General features: G+C 42.1%; 1 protein-coding gene across 3 annotated transcripts in view; it reads right to left on the bottom strand.

The window, feature by feature from the left end:
• LOC134356709 (E3 ubiquitin-protein ligase RNF123) overlaps positions 1-14044 on the bottom strand; it is a 435173-nt gene that overhangs the window by 50000 nt on the left and 371129 nt on the right. For all 3 annotated transcript variants that reach the window (XM_063067762.1, XM_063067763.1, XM_063067761.1), the window contains one exon: positions 3497-3633. In XM_063067762.1, coding sequence (XP_062923832.1) covers positions 3497-3633 — 137 coding nt within the window. The remainder of the gene's footprint in view (positions 1-3496; positions 3634-14044) is intronic.

Below are 14044 nucleotides of genomic sequence, written 5' to 3'. Positions count from 1 at the left end.
CTCAATCTCCCAGAAAAAAATCCCATACACAAGATTCAAACAAAACCGACTAGACAATGTTCTGCATTGTTTTAAATTGTTTATGCCTCACTTTTCCTCGAAAAAGATAGTGACATAAGGGTGACAAAAGCTTTTTCTAGTGGCTATCATTCCATCTTCGAGTGTTGGCAGTCATTCATCAAGCAAAGTGCTTGATTATGGAAAGGCTGAGTCAGATGCTGTCTGACTCAAAATGCAGCGGGGAGATGCTGTCGGAGTGAGCGACATAATCCAATTTGTACCTGAGATACTCTTCAGCTATGGAGAACACTAGCTGGAATGAAGGTGGTAGATCAGGTGTCAATCAAGTGGGCTGTTCTGTGAGTGCTGCCAGAACTGTTCTCACCCAGCTAAGTGGAGACCATTTCATCACAATACAACATAAGAATAGAAGCAGGTCTATGCCATTCAGCCCCTCACTATCATTCTGAAAGATCATGGATGATGTTTTACCTCAACAGCACTCCTCTTGCTAGCCCCTTGTCTTATGAGGATAGGTTGAGCAAGTTAGGAGGATGCAAGGTGACTTGATAGAGGTGTACAAGATGATAAGAGACATAGATCAAACAGATAGCTACAGACCTTTTTCCCAGGGTGGAAATGGCTAATACCAGGAGGTATAATGTTAAGGAAATTAGAGGAAAGTATAGGGGGGTTGTCAGAGGTAAGATCTTTACAAAGTAAGTGGTGAGTGTGTGGAATGCCTTACCAGGGGTGATGGCACTGGCAGATAAATTCAGGGCATTTAACAAATTCAGATAGGTTAAAAGGTCGGCACAACATCATGGGCCAAAGAGTCTGTACTATACTGTAATGTTCTATGTTCTATATAATCCTACATCTCTTGATACCTTAATACATAAACATCCTGGTACTGAATATGCATAGCCATCGAGCCTCCACAGCTGCATTGGGTGGTGAATGCTAATTCACTATCCTTTAGGTTAAGTAATCTCCTTTTATCTCTGTTCTCAATGGCTTACCCCTAATTCTAAGAGTGAAGCCCCGGTTCTAGAATCACCATGCAGAGATACCTCAACTTCATATCTACTCTGTTAATCACTATGACAATTTTCTACATTTCAATGAGATTGTCTCCCATTCTTCTAAACTCTAGACAGCGTCAGCACAGTCTGCTTACTCTCCACTGATATGACCAAGCCACCATCACTCAAATCAATCTGGTGAATCTTTAATGAGAGTAAATCCTTAGGTAACAAGAACATGGCTATAAATAATATTCCAGATGTGCTCTCTCCTGAGCTTTATGTATCTGGTGTTGAGATGCTCTGGTTTAGATATTTGAATCCTCTTGCAGTAAAGACTGACATATTGTTTGCCCTCCTAACAAGATGGTAGCTTTCAGAGATAGATGTGCAAGAAAAACAGGTCCCTCTGAACAGCAGCTTGCAATCTCCCACTATTTAAAATCTTAAAAGTTTTCTGACAAAGTGATTTTTTTCCCCCTAAATTATATCCCAAGTACCAGTTCCTGCCCATATTCCCCAGAAGCCTCTCAGCATCCAATTCACAATACAAAATGCCACCCCATTTTGTAAGGTCAATTAGCTATGTTACATCTTACTCATTATTAAGCCCCTACTCTGATATAGATGGTGAACAGCGCAAGCCCGAACACAGATTCCCAATGCACCTGATTGGTTACAGACTCTTAATCCACAAAAAAACCATTTCTAATTTGTTTTATTATTACAAATTATTGCTAATTTGTTTTCAATGGATACCAATCCCACTTGTATTACCCCACTTGTGTGGCAATTTATCAAAGGTCTTTTGGAAGTCCAAAGATACTGTGTCAATTGGTTTATTCTCATCTATTCTGCTCATTACAACCAAATTAATAGGTTTGTCAGATGTGACTACTCTTTCATAAATTCATGTTGACCTTGCTTAATGTATTATTGTTGTTTTATAAATGCTCTGTAAACAATCTTTAATAATTGATTTCAGCACTTTCCCTAATCTTGATGTTGGGTTAACTGTCTACTGGTCTCCATTTTCTCTCTTTTGTTTTTTAAAATCATAAGATAACATCTGTTTTCCTCCAATTTGTAGGAACTAATCCAAACTCAATGACATTTTGAAAGATGACAATCAGTGAATCCAATAAAAAAAATTCCTTCAAAACCCAAGGATTCAGATAATCAGGACTTCAGGAATATAGCAACATTTAGTTCCATTAATTCTTTCACCTTCCATTCACTTTAAGCCTGCAGTATTTTATCAATTCTATTACATTTTCTTTGACACAAAATAATCATTTAACTTCTCTGGTATTCCTTTATTTCTCAATACAATTTCTCCTATGTCAGTCAATAAGAGACCTATAATATAATTAGTTTTTTTTGTGTTAAGATATGCATTTGGTAAGCCTAAAGGCTGATTTATACTTGTGTGTCAAATGTACACCGTAGCTGCGAACCTTATGCTGTATCTATATCGAACCCTACGCTGTAGCCTAACGTGACCTCTCCCAAAATGTAACTACGCGTCGCGGCGACGCAGACCGAAACAACTGTGATTGGTCCGCTTGGTAGCATCGCATTTCCTACTTCGCTGCAATAGCTTCCCATTGGGCGACTGAAGGGCAGGGAAGGAACTCTGGCTGCAATGCTTTCCATAAGGCTTTACAGACCTCCGAAATTATGGAGGACCCTGTGCTTGACACCAGTTTGTAGCTAGCTGCTACAGCCTGTTGACTTCCACCTGAAGCTAAAACTCGAATGGTGATTGCCAGTTTCTGAGTATACTGTGCATACACTGATGCGAAATAAGTGGTTGGAGACGATGAACCAAATCGTCAAATCTACCTACCGACATCCGAAAATATTTGAAATGCATTTCCTCGTCCATGTCTCTCAGTGGCCGGACAAGCACAGAAAATTCACCATCCTTCAGTTTCAGACGCCATTGATTGAAGTTTGAGTTTCTTCGTGTTGAGTTTCAACACGAAGAAACTCAACACAGTGGCATAGAAACCCCACCGCCAACTAGCGTTTTGACGGTGAATTGCAGAGCAACGTAGACACACCAATGTACAAAAGTATAAATGCTCACAACAGCAGAGGCCACTTGCGTAGGCTATGGCGGGAGCTAGTATGCACAAGTATAAATCAGCCTTTAGTGTTTCTTTGCATGTTCTGACATTTTCCCCAATCAGAGGTTCACTGTTTGTTTTTGGCAACTTCATATAACTTTGATCTAATCCTCTGATAACTATGGCTGAACCACCTTTGCTGCCAATTGGTGTCTTGATGGTGATAGAAAGGTGTTTGGAAATCAACATCAAATGAAAATGCAAAGAATTTCCACATATCCTTTCTCAGACAGATAAACTGGAAATACCTACAGATTCTCCAGAAGGATATATGGAGCAGAACTTCTACTTTCTATGTTGTAACAAGTCTAGTTCTTATGCGCAAGAACTCATACTCACATGCTTGGAGTGAGAAGTGTTTCTTCACAGTCGGTGTTGCTCCCAGAGAGGAGAGCTCATTTTCTCCGAGGAGGTACTGTATTGATCGCAACTGAAAGCAAGGGTCAGCCAGGAGCACAGCTGTTCCTCGTTGGACCCTGGAAAGAAGCAAGAGATGAAACATTGTACGAGACCTTGAAATGATAAAAGAAGGAACAGATATCAACTATATTAGACACATCACTCCCCTTTCAAGAATTTCAGTTCAAACACATTAGCTGTCAAGTATGTAAAGGAAGCAAGCCAACAGGAGCATTTTGGCTCCTTAGTTGTCAGGGAGTATGTGATGGTCAGTATAGTGAGCTAAAATGTGAGGTAAAAATAGGATCAAAATCAATTAAATGTATTCCTGGAGGGAGAAGAGATATGAAAGTGCGATTGATGACTTAGGTTTAGTGGGACTAATGGATTCTCAAGTATCATCTGTTTGTCATCAGCTCAAGGGAATGACAGTCTTGTGCTGACTAGGTACTGTTAGATTGCAGTGTAGAATTGTTATTTTTCTTATAGTTTAACTTCGCTATGCTTGCTTATATTTTTATATAACCACCTATATATATGTAATTGTTCAGTCAATTTCTTAGTAATTAGGGTTCAGTTGCTTCTGTAGTTTTCTAGAAGGCTACTTCAATCTAGCTATTTTATAGGATTAATAGTAATCACCAGAATTTCTGTTATATCTAGTCTGGTAGGAGAAGACCATGACTAGTTTTTAGTCTGGTCTTTTCTTTGTTCTCTCAACACTTCTTCTTGTTCTTCTTTGTTCTTGTAACATCTAATAAAATGAACATAAGTAACAAGTTCTATGTTTCATTCTTGGCTTCTGAAGAAACTCTGGATCTCAAAAACATCAGGATCTGGCAGTATTCAGTAAAGAGCAAAATGAGCAGCCATCCAGCATTGGTGTCATAAAACTACCCTGGTATTAGGAGCAAAAGTATTGTGATGGGTTCAATTTATATTTATATTAACATTGGGAATTGTTGAAAGTCCTCCAGTGATTTACAAGTGTTATTGACTATACCTCACACCAGCAAAGAAGCAAATCCTTGGGAATGACAATGCAATTTTGGCCATTCATTTGTCCAAAATACTATAGGACACACATCACTGCTGATTTTTATGTGGTGATTACTGAATTTGAAGTTTAATGTCTATTCCTTCACTTAGCTTCAGCACAACCTCCTTAAAACACTTCAATCACTTAAACATCCAATGAAGTGAATGGTTACACACCAAATGGATATACTGTATGTTCGAAGTTTACTGATAAATTGTCTCTGGATCATGGCCTGGGATCTGGTTCCTTGTCCAATAATATAATCAGCATATTATTGTACCACTACTATGCTATACCGTATAAACTAAACCTGCAAGATTTTTGTGCAGTCCTGCCAAAGCGTCTTGGCCTGAAACATCAACTGTATTTCTTTTCCATAGATGCTGCCTGGCCAGCTGAGTTCCTCCGGTATTTTGTGTGCGTTGCTTGGATTTCCAACATTTGCAAATTTTCTCACATGTTTGTGTCAGAAGGTTTTAAGATCTGGGCTCTCTGAAACTTCAACAGTCTTGTAATTCAGATGAAGTGCTTGAGAGCAGAGGTGCCATCTTCTCACAGCCACTGTCAGGTAGCAGGTACAGCAGCCTGAAGTCTGACAAGTTCAAGAACAGCTACTTCCCTTCAACTACTCGATTCTTGAACCAACTGGCACAGCCATCATCACTAGAGTTTAGCAACACTGCGTTTTGTGTGTTAATTACTTTAACACACAAAAAGTGACGGAAGAACGGAGCAGGTCAGGCAGCATCTATGGGAAAGAATAAAGAGTTGAGACCTTTGGCCCAAAACACCGACACGTTATTTCTTTCCATTGATGCTGCCTGATCTGCTGAGTACCCGCAGCATTTTGTGTGCGTTCCTCTGGATTTTCAGCATCTGCAGAATCTTTTGTGACTACAGCCACTTTGATTACTTAGCACAAATGGACATTTTTTTGTTTTAATTGTGCTCTTTACTGTAAAAATTGTGTTTACTCTGTATTTTGTTTTTTTTCTGGATGTTGCCTATATGATGCCCTGAACCTACGATAATGCTGCAAGTAAGATTTTCATTGCACCTGTGCATGCATGTACTTCTGCATTTGACAGTAAATTCCAATCTGACTTCGAGAAGAAAGCCGAGGTAATGTATGGCTACTATAACACCACCCCAGACATCCCACCCTGCAAAAACTCAATTCAGGGAGGTAGCACCATCAATTTGCAGGAGACTTCCGGGAGAGGTGGGATGCCTGCAATAGAGTAGTTCCTTAGCAGCTGGCCAGCTAGTTTAAATAACATTAGCTATGCTAATGAACGAATGACACCTGTTAAACTCACCTCAACATGTCTTTTACAGTCTTAACCCACCATGGGCAATAGAAAAGTCACTGTTGCAAACAGTGCAGCGAGCAACACTGTCATTATTTTTGACCCCTATCAGGCAGGGGTACACTTTAGTGTAGTCTGGGGTGACGTACGTTTTATATTTTCTGGAACACTCTGCCACGGCGCGCTCTCACTCACTCTCTCTCTCGTGGTCTCTCGCGCACTCTCGCTTTCAGAATCAACAAACTCATTTGTAAGGCCAGTGATGTTGTGGGGATGGATCTGGACTCTCTCACAGTGGTGTCTGAAAAGTGGATGCTGTCTAAGTTACATGCCATCTTGGACAATGTCTCCCATCCACTACATAATGTACTGGGTGGGCACAGGAGTACATTCAGCCAGAGACTCATTCCACTGAGATGCAGCACAGAGCGTCATAGGAAGTAATTCCTGCCTGTGGCCACCAAACTTTACAACTCCTCCCTCGGAGGGTCAGACACCCTGAACCGATAGGTCCTGGACTTACTTCCTGGCATAATTTACATATTACTATTTAACTAATTATGGTTTTATTACTATTTAATTATTTATGGTGCAACTGTAACGAAAACCAATTTCACCCGGGATCAATAAAGTATGACTATGACTATTTCTCTCTCGCGCTCTTGCTTGCTTGCTCTCGCACTCTCCCTCTCTCGCTCGTGCGCTCTCTCGCTCTCGCTTGCTCACTCTCAAAAAAAATTGATTTCCGTAATATTGTATATAATTTGCAGGCATCGGGGAGCCACTATTCATATGCAGAGACTCCCGGAACTTCCGGGAGAGGTGGGATGTCTGCCCCCCCCCCACCCACCCCACACACACACCTCCCATAATGGTAGATTTAACTTTCAAGTAACAGATGTCTGTTCCAATGAAGCACATGATATAAAGATTGTGCATGGAATTGAGGGAGACCATGACCTCTGGGCTCCTACTATGTGCTCTGCCCTAAATCCTGAAGGCCTAAGGCAGGCTATGAAACGGATTGTTTCCAAAACTTCACCTACCACAACTTTACGAAAGACTATGCCATGTGCAAACTTTACATTAGTCCCTGTGTGATCTTAGGTGCTCCCACAAGACATAAATAAGCAAAGCCATCGAACTTTAGTCAACTGCATAAGGTACTATACAGTACCTCATTACACCATGGTCAAACATAAACACAAATATCCATGAAACAACAGCATTTATCTTCTAGTTAGAATGGACTTAAATTTTACAGTAGAAAATCATGCAGCATCTTTACTAAAGCAACTGTGTAAAATCAGATTAATATACAAAATAACTGAAAATACCTATCGTTATGAGGTGAGAGCAATAAAACACAGAGCTAGGTCATGCCTCAGGGTCTGTAATGACAATTCTCACAAATATATAAAAATATGAAAGCTTATTCTGGCAAAATCAACAAGCATTTTTTGTAGGAAAGAATGAGCCACAAGAAACAAGACAAAATCAATGCAGCAGTTTCCAGAATTAGAACAAAGGTTAAGTGCAATTGATTAACAACATAAGATATTGGAAAAGGAATAGGCCCCATCATTCGTTAAGATCATGGCTGGTCCTCTACCCCAGTGCTATTTTCCTGCACTGTCATTCTATTGACAGCCAGAGATTTATCCACCTAGTTTGAATGACTTAGCCAACCCTCAGGGTTAAAGAGTTTCATAGTTTCATCATCTTCTGTGGGAAGAAATACCTTCTCAATTCATTCCTAAAGTGCCTATCTTATTTCAGAGACTGCAAGCCCCAACTTTAGACTCTCCAGTGAGGAGATCTATACTCCCTGCATCCATATTGCCAAGCCCCATGAGAATTGTGCATGCTTCAAAGAAATCTCCTCTCATGTTTCTAAACGACAGAGAACATAGGCCCATCCTGCTAAATCTCGTTTCAAAATGCAAATTTTCCAACCTTGGAACGGGCATAGTGAACCTGATACTGAGCAGACCTAAATTCTATACAATGTCCTTCAGCCACATTAAATCATTATTTTTATTTCTGTACTTGCCTTCCTAACTACTTATTGTATTTGCTTATTGGCATTCAGTGATGTGTGTTCAATGATATCCTGATCCTTCTGACCCAACCCCTCACCATTTAAAAACTATTGCACCAAATGGATAGCTTCACATTTTTCTGGTGACCTCTTTGGAAATTTATCCGGCAGAAGGCAATGGCAAACCACTGCTGTAACTTGCCTCGTATGCGGTTCCCCACTACGTCAGAAAGACGTGGAGGGAAATTGTCTGCTAACCGGAGAAACTCCAGATGCGACGTGTCTTTCCTTTACTGCATCCACTATATTTTTGTCCACTCACTCAATTTGTCTATATCACCTAGAAAGTCAAAGTCAATTTATTATCCAAGTACGTACACACAGTGGCCACTTTATTAGGTACCTCTTGTACTTGTGTTTTGATGTGTTGTGTGTTTAGAGATGACTGTCTGCTCACCACTGTTGCAATGTGTGGTTATTTGAGTTACTGTAGCCTTCCTGCCAACTTGAACCAATCCTGCCATTAAACTCGAGATTAAACTCTAGAAACTAGTGTGCAAGAAAATCCCATGAAATCAGCAGTTTCTGAGATACTCAAACCACCCTGTTTAGCACCAAGAATCATTCCACAGTCAAAGTCACGTCGATCACATTTCTCACCCTTTCTGATGTTGGGTCTTGACCATATTTGCATGGTTTTATGCATTGAGTTGCTTCCACACAATTGGCTGATTAGATATTTGTATTAGCAAGTCAGTGTACTGAGTATATATGTTACCATATACTCCCTTAAGATTGATTTTCATGCAGGAAGATGAATTTAACAAAATTTATGAAGATCTATACAAAACAACCTAATGTCCAAATAAATAAATAAATCACACTGAGAACATGAGTTGTAGGGTCCTTGAAAATGAGTATGTAGGTTGTGGAATAAGTTCAGAGTTGAGGTGATTGAAATTATCTCATACCCTACTCTCTGCTGACAGTCCCACCTGGCTTTGCACCATCAGCATTCTTGGAACTTCAGCCAGAGACTCATTCCACTGAGATGCAACACAGAGAGTCATAGGAGGTCATTCCTGCCCTTGGCCATCAAACTTTACAACTCCTCCCTCAGAGGGTCAGACACCCTGAGCCAATAGGCTGGTCCTGGACTTATTTCCTGGCATAATTTACATATTACTATTTAATTATTTATAGTTTTATTACTATTTAATTATTTTTGGTGCAACTGTAACGAAAACCAATTTCCCCGGGGATCAATAAAGTATGACTATGACTATGAAATTGACACTTGTTGCTTTGGCCAAAATGATGACATTGCTCATGAAAAGCACAGACCTGAGCACTGATCCCTGATCCCTGTAGTATCATAATCGTATCTTGCCAACCTAAGAACCATCCACTTATTCCCACTCTGTTTTCTGTCCAATAATCAATTCTCTGTTACTGATAACCAACCTCCTGATCAAAACCCTCTAAAAATCCAAATGAAACGGCACAATGATGTAGCTAATAGAGTAGCTGCCTCACAGTGCAAAAGGCACATCTTCAATCCTAATCTCATGCTTGCATGTTCTCCAGCGACTGTGTGCGTTTGTTTTCCTTTGGGTGCTCCAGTTTCCTTCCACATCCCAAAGACTCAAAGCCATATGGTTGGTAGATTAACTGGCCACTGTAAATTGCTCCTAGTGTGTGGGTTAGAGGTAGAAACTGGGGACTGGGTGAATGTGGGGAGAATGCAGCAAAACTAGAAAAAGGTGAGTGAATGTGAGTAACACTACTGTTATCCAGTCTCTTGCTTGGGTTGATTATCGTGTCACACAAAATATGATTTCTACAGCTTGGTAGTGTTAAACTCTTCCATCTGAGCACCAAGAGGAAACTCACGTGATCATGGGGAGAATGAACACATTTTTTAAAGACAGCGGTGGGACTTGAACCTTGATCGGTAATTGCCAACGCCATAGCCACGCTACGATGCCACCCTCTAAAGGTGTGAGGTGAGAGTGACAAGATATACCAATATCAAGATTGTCCAATCACAAACAAGAGAAAATCTGTAGATGCAACACACACAAAATGCTGGAGGAACTCCGCATCTATGGAAAGAGTAAACTTTGCCTGCTGAGTTCTTGCAGCATTGTGTATGTGCTATCAAGCTGAGGCTTTATAAGGCACTGGTCAGACTGAACTTGAAAAATTGTGAGCCGTTTCGGGCCCGTTATCTAAGAAAAGATGAGCTGATTGATTCTGGGGATGAAAGGGTTAATGTATGAGGAGAATCACAAACACGAGAAAATCTGTAGATGCTGGCAATCCAAGCAACACACACAAAATGCTGGAAGAACTCAGCGGGACAAGAAGCATCTATGGTAAAGAGCAAAGAGTCGACATTTTGGGCCGAGACCCTTCATCAGGACTGGAAAAAAGATGAGAAGTCAGAGTAAGAATGTGGGTAGGTGATGGTGAAATTGGGGGGGAGGAGGGGTTAAGTAAAGAACTGGGAAGTTGATTGGTGAAAGAGACAAATGACTGGAGAAGGGGGAGTCTGATAGGAGAGGTCAGAAGGCCATGGAAGAGAGAAAAGGGGGAGGAGCACCAGAGGGAGGTGATGGGCAGGTGAGGAAACAAGGTAAGAGAGGGGAACAGGAATGGGGAGTGATGAAGGTTGGGGGGGGGTGGTAGGTGGCAATTACCGTAAGTTAAAGAAATCGAAGTTCATGCCATCAGGTTGGAGGCAGCCCAGGTGGAATACAAGGTGTCGCTGCTCCAACCTGAGTGTAGCCCCATCACGACAGTAGAGGAGGCCATGGACTGATTCGCTGGAATGGGAATGGGAAGTAGAATTGAAATGGGTGGCTACTGAGATATTCTGCTTTTTCTGGCAGATGGAGCATAGGTGCTCAGCAAAGCAGGCTCCTAATTTACGTCAGGTCTCTCCAATATACAGGAGGCCACACCAAGAGCACCAGAGACAGTAAATGACCTCAACAGAATCACAGGTGAAGTGTCACCTCACCTGGAAGGACTGTTTGAGGCCCTGAATGGTAGTGAGGGAGAAGTTGTAGGGGCAGGTGTGGCACTTGTTCTTCTTTCGAGGTTAAGTACCAGGAGGGACGAATGGAGAAGGGAGTCGCATAGGTAGTGATCCTTTGAAAAGTGGAAAGTTGGGGGGAGAGAAAAATATGCTTGCTGGTGGGATCCTGTTGGAGATGGCAGAAGTTGCAAAAAATTATGTGCTGGGTGTGGAACTAGTGGGGTGGTAGGTGAGGACAAGAGAAACTCTATCCCTGGTGGGGTGCAGGAAGGATAGCCCCTTTCTTTGAAGGAGGAGGACATCTTATTAGTTCTGGAATAAAAGCCTCATCTTGAGAGCAGATGCAGGGAGTAGGTAGAACTGAGGAAGTGGATGGCATTTTTACTATTGACAGGGTTGGAAGAGGTATAGGCCAGGTCGTTTTGAGAATCAGTGGGTTTATAAAAGATATCAGTAGGTAAACAATCTTCAGAGAAAGAGACAGAGAGATTGAGCAAGGGGAGGAAGGTGTCAGAAATGGACCAGGTAAATTTGAGGGCAGGGTGGAAGTTGGAGGCAGAGTGGATGAAGTCGACGAGCTCAGCATGGGTGCAGGAAGCAGCACCAATGCAGTCACTGATGTAGCATAGGAGAAGTTAGGGAGTGATACTGCTGTAGGCTTGGAACATAGACTGCTCCACATAGCTGATAAAAAGGCAGGCAAAGCTGGAACCCATGTGAGTACCCATGGTTACACCTTTGGTTTGAAGGAAGTGGGAAGAGCTGAAGGAGAAATTATTGAGAGTGAGGTCCAGTTCCGCCAGATGGAGGAAAGTAGTGGTGGAGGGGAACAGATGGGGTTTGTTGTCCAGAAAGAAATGGAGAACTTTATGGCCCTCCTGATGGGGGATGGCAGTGTAAAGGGACTGGGCATCCATGGTGAAAATGAGATGATCAGGACCACGGAACATGAAGTCATTGAAAAGATTCAGTGTGTGTGAAGTGTCACAGATGTAGATAGGAAGGGACTGAATCAGGGGAATAAAAAAAAAGTTGAGGTATGCAGATATAAGTTCAGTGCAGCAAGAACAAGCAGAAACAATGGGTCCTACTGGACAGGCAGGTTTGTGGTTCTTGGGTTGGAGTTAGAAACAGGAGGTGCGGGGTAAGGGAACTATGAGGTTGGTCTCAGTGAATGGGAGATCCCAAGAGTTAATAAGCCAGTGATGGTGTGGGTGACAATGGCTTGGCGCTCCTTAGTGGAGTCCTGCTCGGGGGGTAAGAGGAGGTGTCTGAGAGTTATTGCCTGGTCTCAGCAAGGTAGAGGTCAGTCAGCCAGACTACTGCAGCACCCCTCTTTATCTACAGGTTTGATGGTGAGATCCTGTTAGTGTTGAGAGTGGAGAGCACATAATGCTCCACAACTTTCGCCATTTCCAATGGGATCCCACCACCAAGCACATCTTTCCCTCCTCACCCCCCACTTTCCACTTTGCGCAGGGATCGCTCCCTTCTCCATTCATCCCTCCCCACTAATCTCCCTCCTGGTATCTATCCTTGCAAGTGGAGTAAGTGCCACACCTGCCCTTACACCTCTTCCCTCACTACCATTTAGGGCCCCATACAGTCCTTCCAGGTGAGGGGACACACCTCGAGCCATTTACTGTATTTGATGTTCCCGGTGTGGCCTCCTGTATATTGGCGAGACCTGACATAGATTAATAGACTGCTTTGCCAAGCACCTAAACGAGAAACAGGAGACCATTTTTGCCAGAAAAAGCAGGATCTCCCAGTGGCTACCCAATTCAATTCTACTTCTCATTCCCATTCTGACAGGTCAGTCCATGGCCTCCTCTGCTGCTGCAATGTGGCCACACTCAGGGTGGAGGAGCAACACCTTATATTCCGTCTACGTAGCCTCCAATCTGATAGCATGAACACTGATTTCTCTAACTTCTGGTAATTGCTGCCCTCCCCTTCACCATTCCTGTTTCTCTCTTACCTTATCTCCGTACCTGCCCATTGCCTCCCTCTGATGCCCCGTCCCTTTCTTCTATTTTCTTATACCCTCTCCTATCAGATTCCTCCTTCTCCAGTCCTTTCTCTCTTTCACCAATCAACTTCCCAGCTCTTTACTTTACCCTGCCTCTCCGAGTTTCACCTATCACCTACTTCTTCCTCCCATCCCCCACCTTCTTACTGATGTCTCATCTTTTCTTCCAATCCTGATGAAGCCTCTCGGCCCAAAACATTAACTGTTTGCTTTTTCCATAGGTGCTGCCTGACCTCCTGAGTTCCTCCAGCATTTTGAATGTATGAGTACAGTTTGATGGCTCTGAGTCTGTACTTGCTGGAGTTTCAAAGAATAAGGAGAGATCTCATAGAAACCTATGAATACTGCACAGGCATGTTTCCTATAGAGAGACGTCCATTTAGAACAAAGATGAGGAGAAATTTCTTCAGCTAGAGGGTAGTGAATCTTTGGAATTCATTGCCACAGATGGCTGTGGAGGACAAGTCAATGGGTATATTTTAAGCAGAGCTTGATAAGTTCTTAATTAGTCAGGGTGTCAAAGGCTACAGGGAGAAGACAGGAGAATGGGGTTGAGGAATAATAAATTAGCTATGCAGGAATGGCTCAACCACAATGAGGATTCATAAATTCCATGGAACCAACACGTTGCTAGTGCCAGTTAGAATGACTTCCCTGTTCACTGTGATAGGAAGGTGGGAAAAGCAATTCAATATTGTCTTTTCCCAGTTTAATAAAACATACCCTTGCTCAGTCATCACAGTGCAAGCAGCAGCTCCAGAAACATGGCCAAGTATTGCACAGAGGGAACTGGAGCTGGGGCTATTTTAAGGATAGAGGTAAGTTTCCACAGGGGCAAATGCTCATGGAGTTGGAATAGTGTGTTTCAGAAAACTTAAACCTCAGTTCCAAATTCAAGAGGAAATTTTTATAAGCTTTGATAAGACATGTGGTACACATTTATTATTGGTATAAAATCATTTCCTCTTATGAAATTGGTTGCACAAAGAACTCTGTCTTGATCTTTTATAAAGTAGATCATTA

The sequence above is a fragment of the Mobula hypostoma genome, chromosome 15 (genome assembly GCF_963921235.1).
Source record: "Mobula hypostoma chromosome 15, sMobHyp1.1, whole genome shotgun sequence".
Lineage (NCBI taxonomy): Eukaryota > Metazoa > Chordata > Chondrichthyes > Myliobatiformes > Myliobatidae > Mobula > Mobula hypostoma.
The sequence above is the reverse complement of the archived record's forward strand: the minus strand, read 5'-3'. Positions and strand labels throughout refer to the sequence as shown.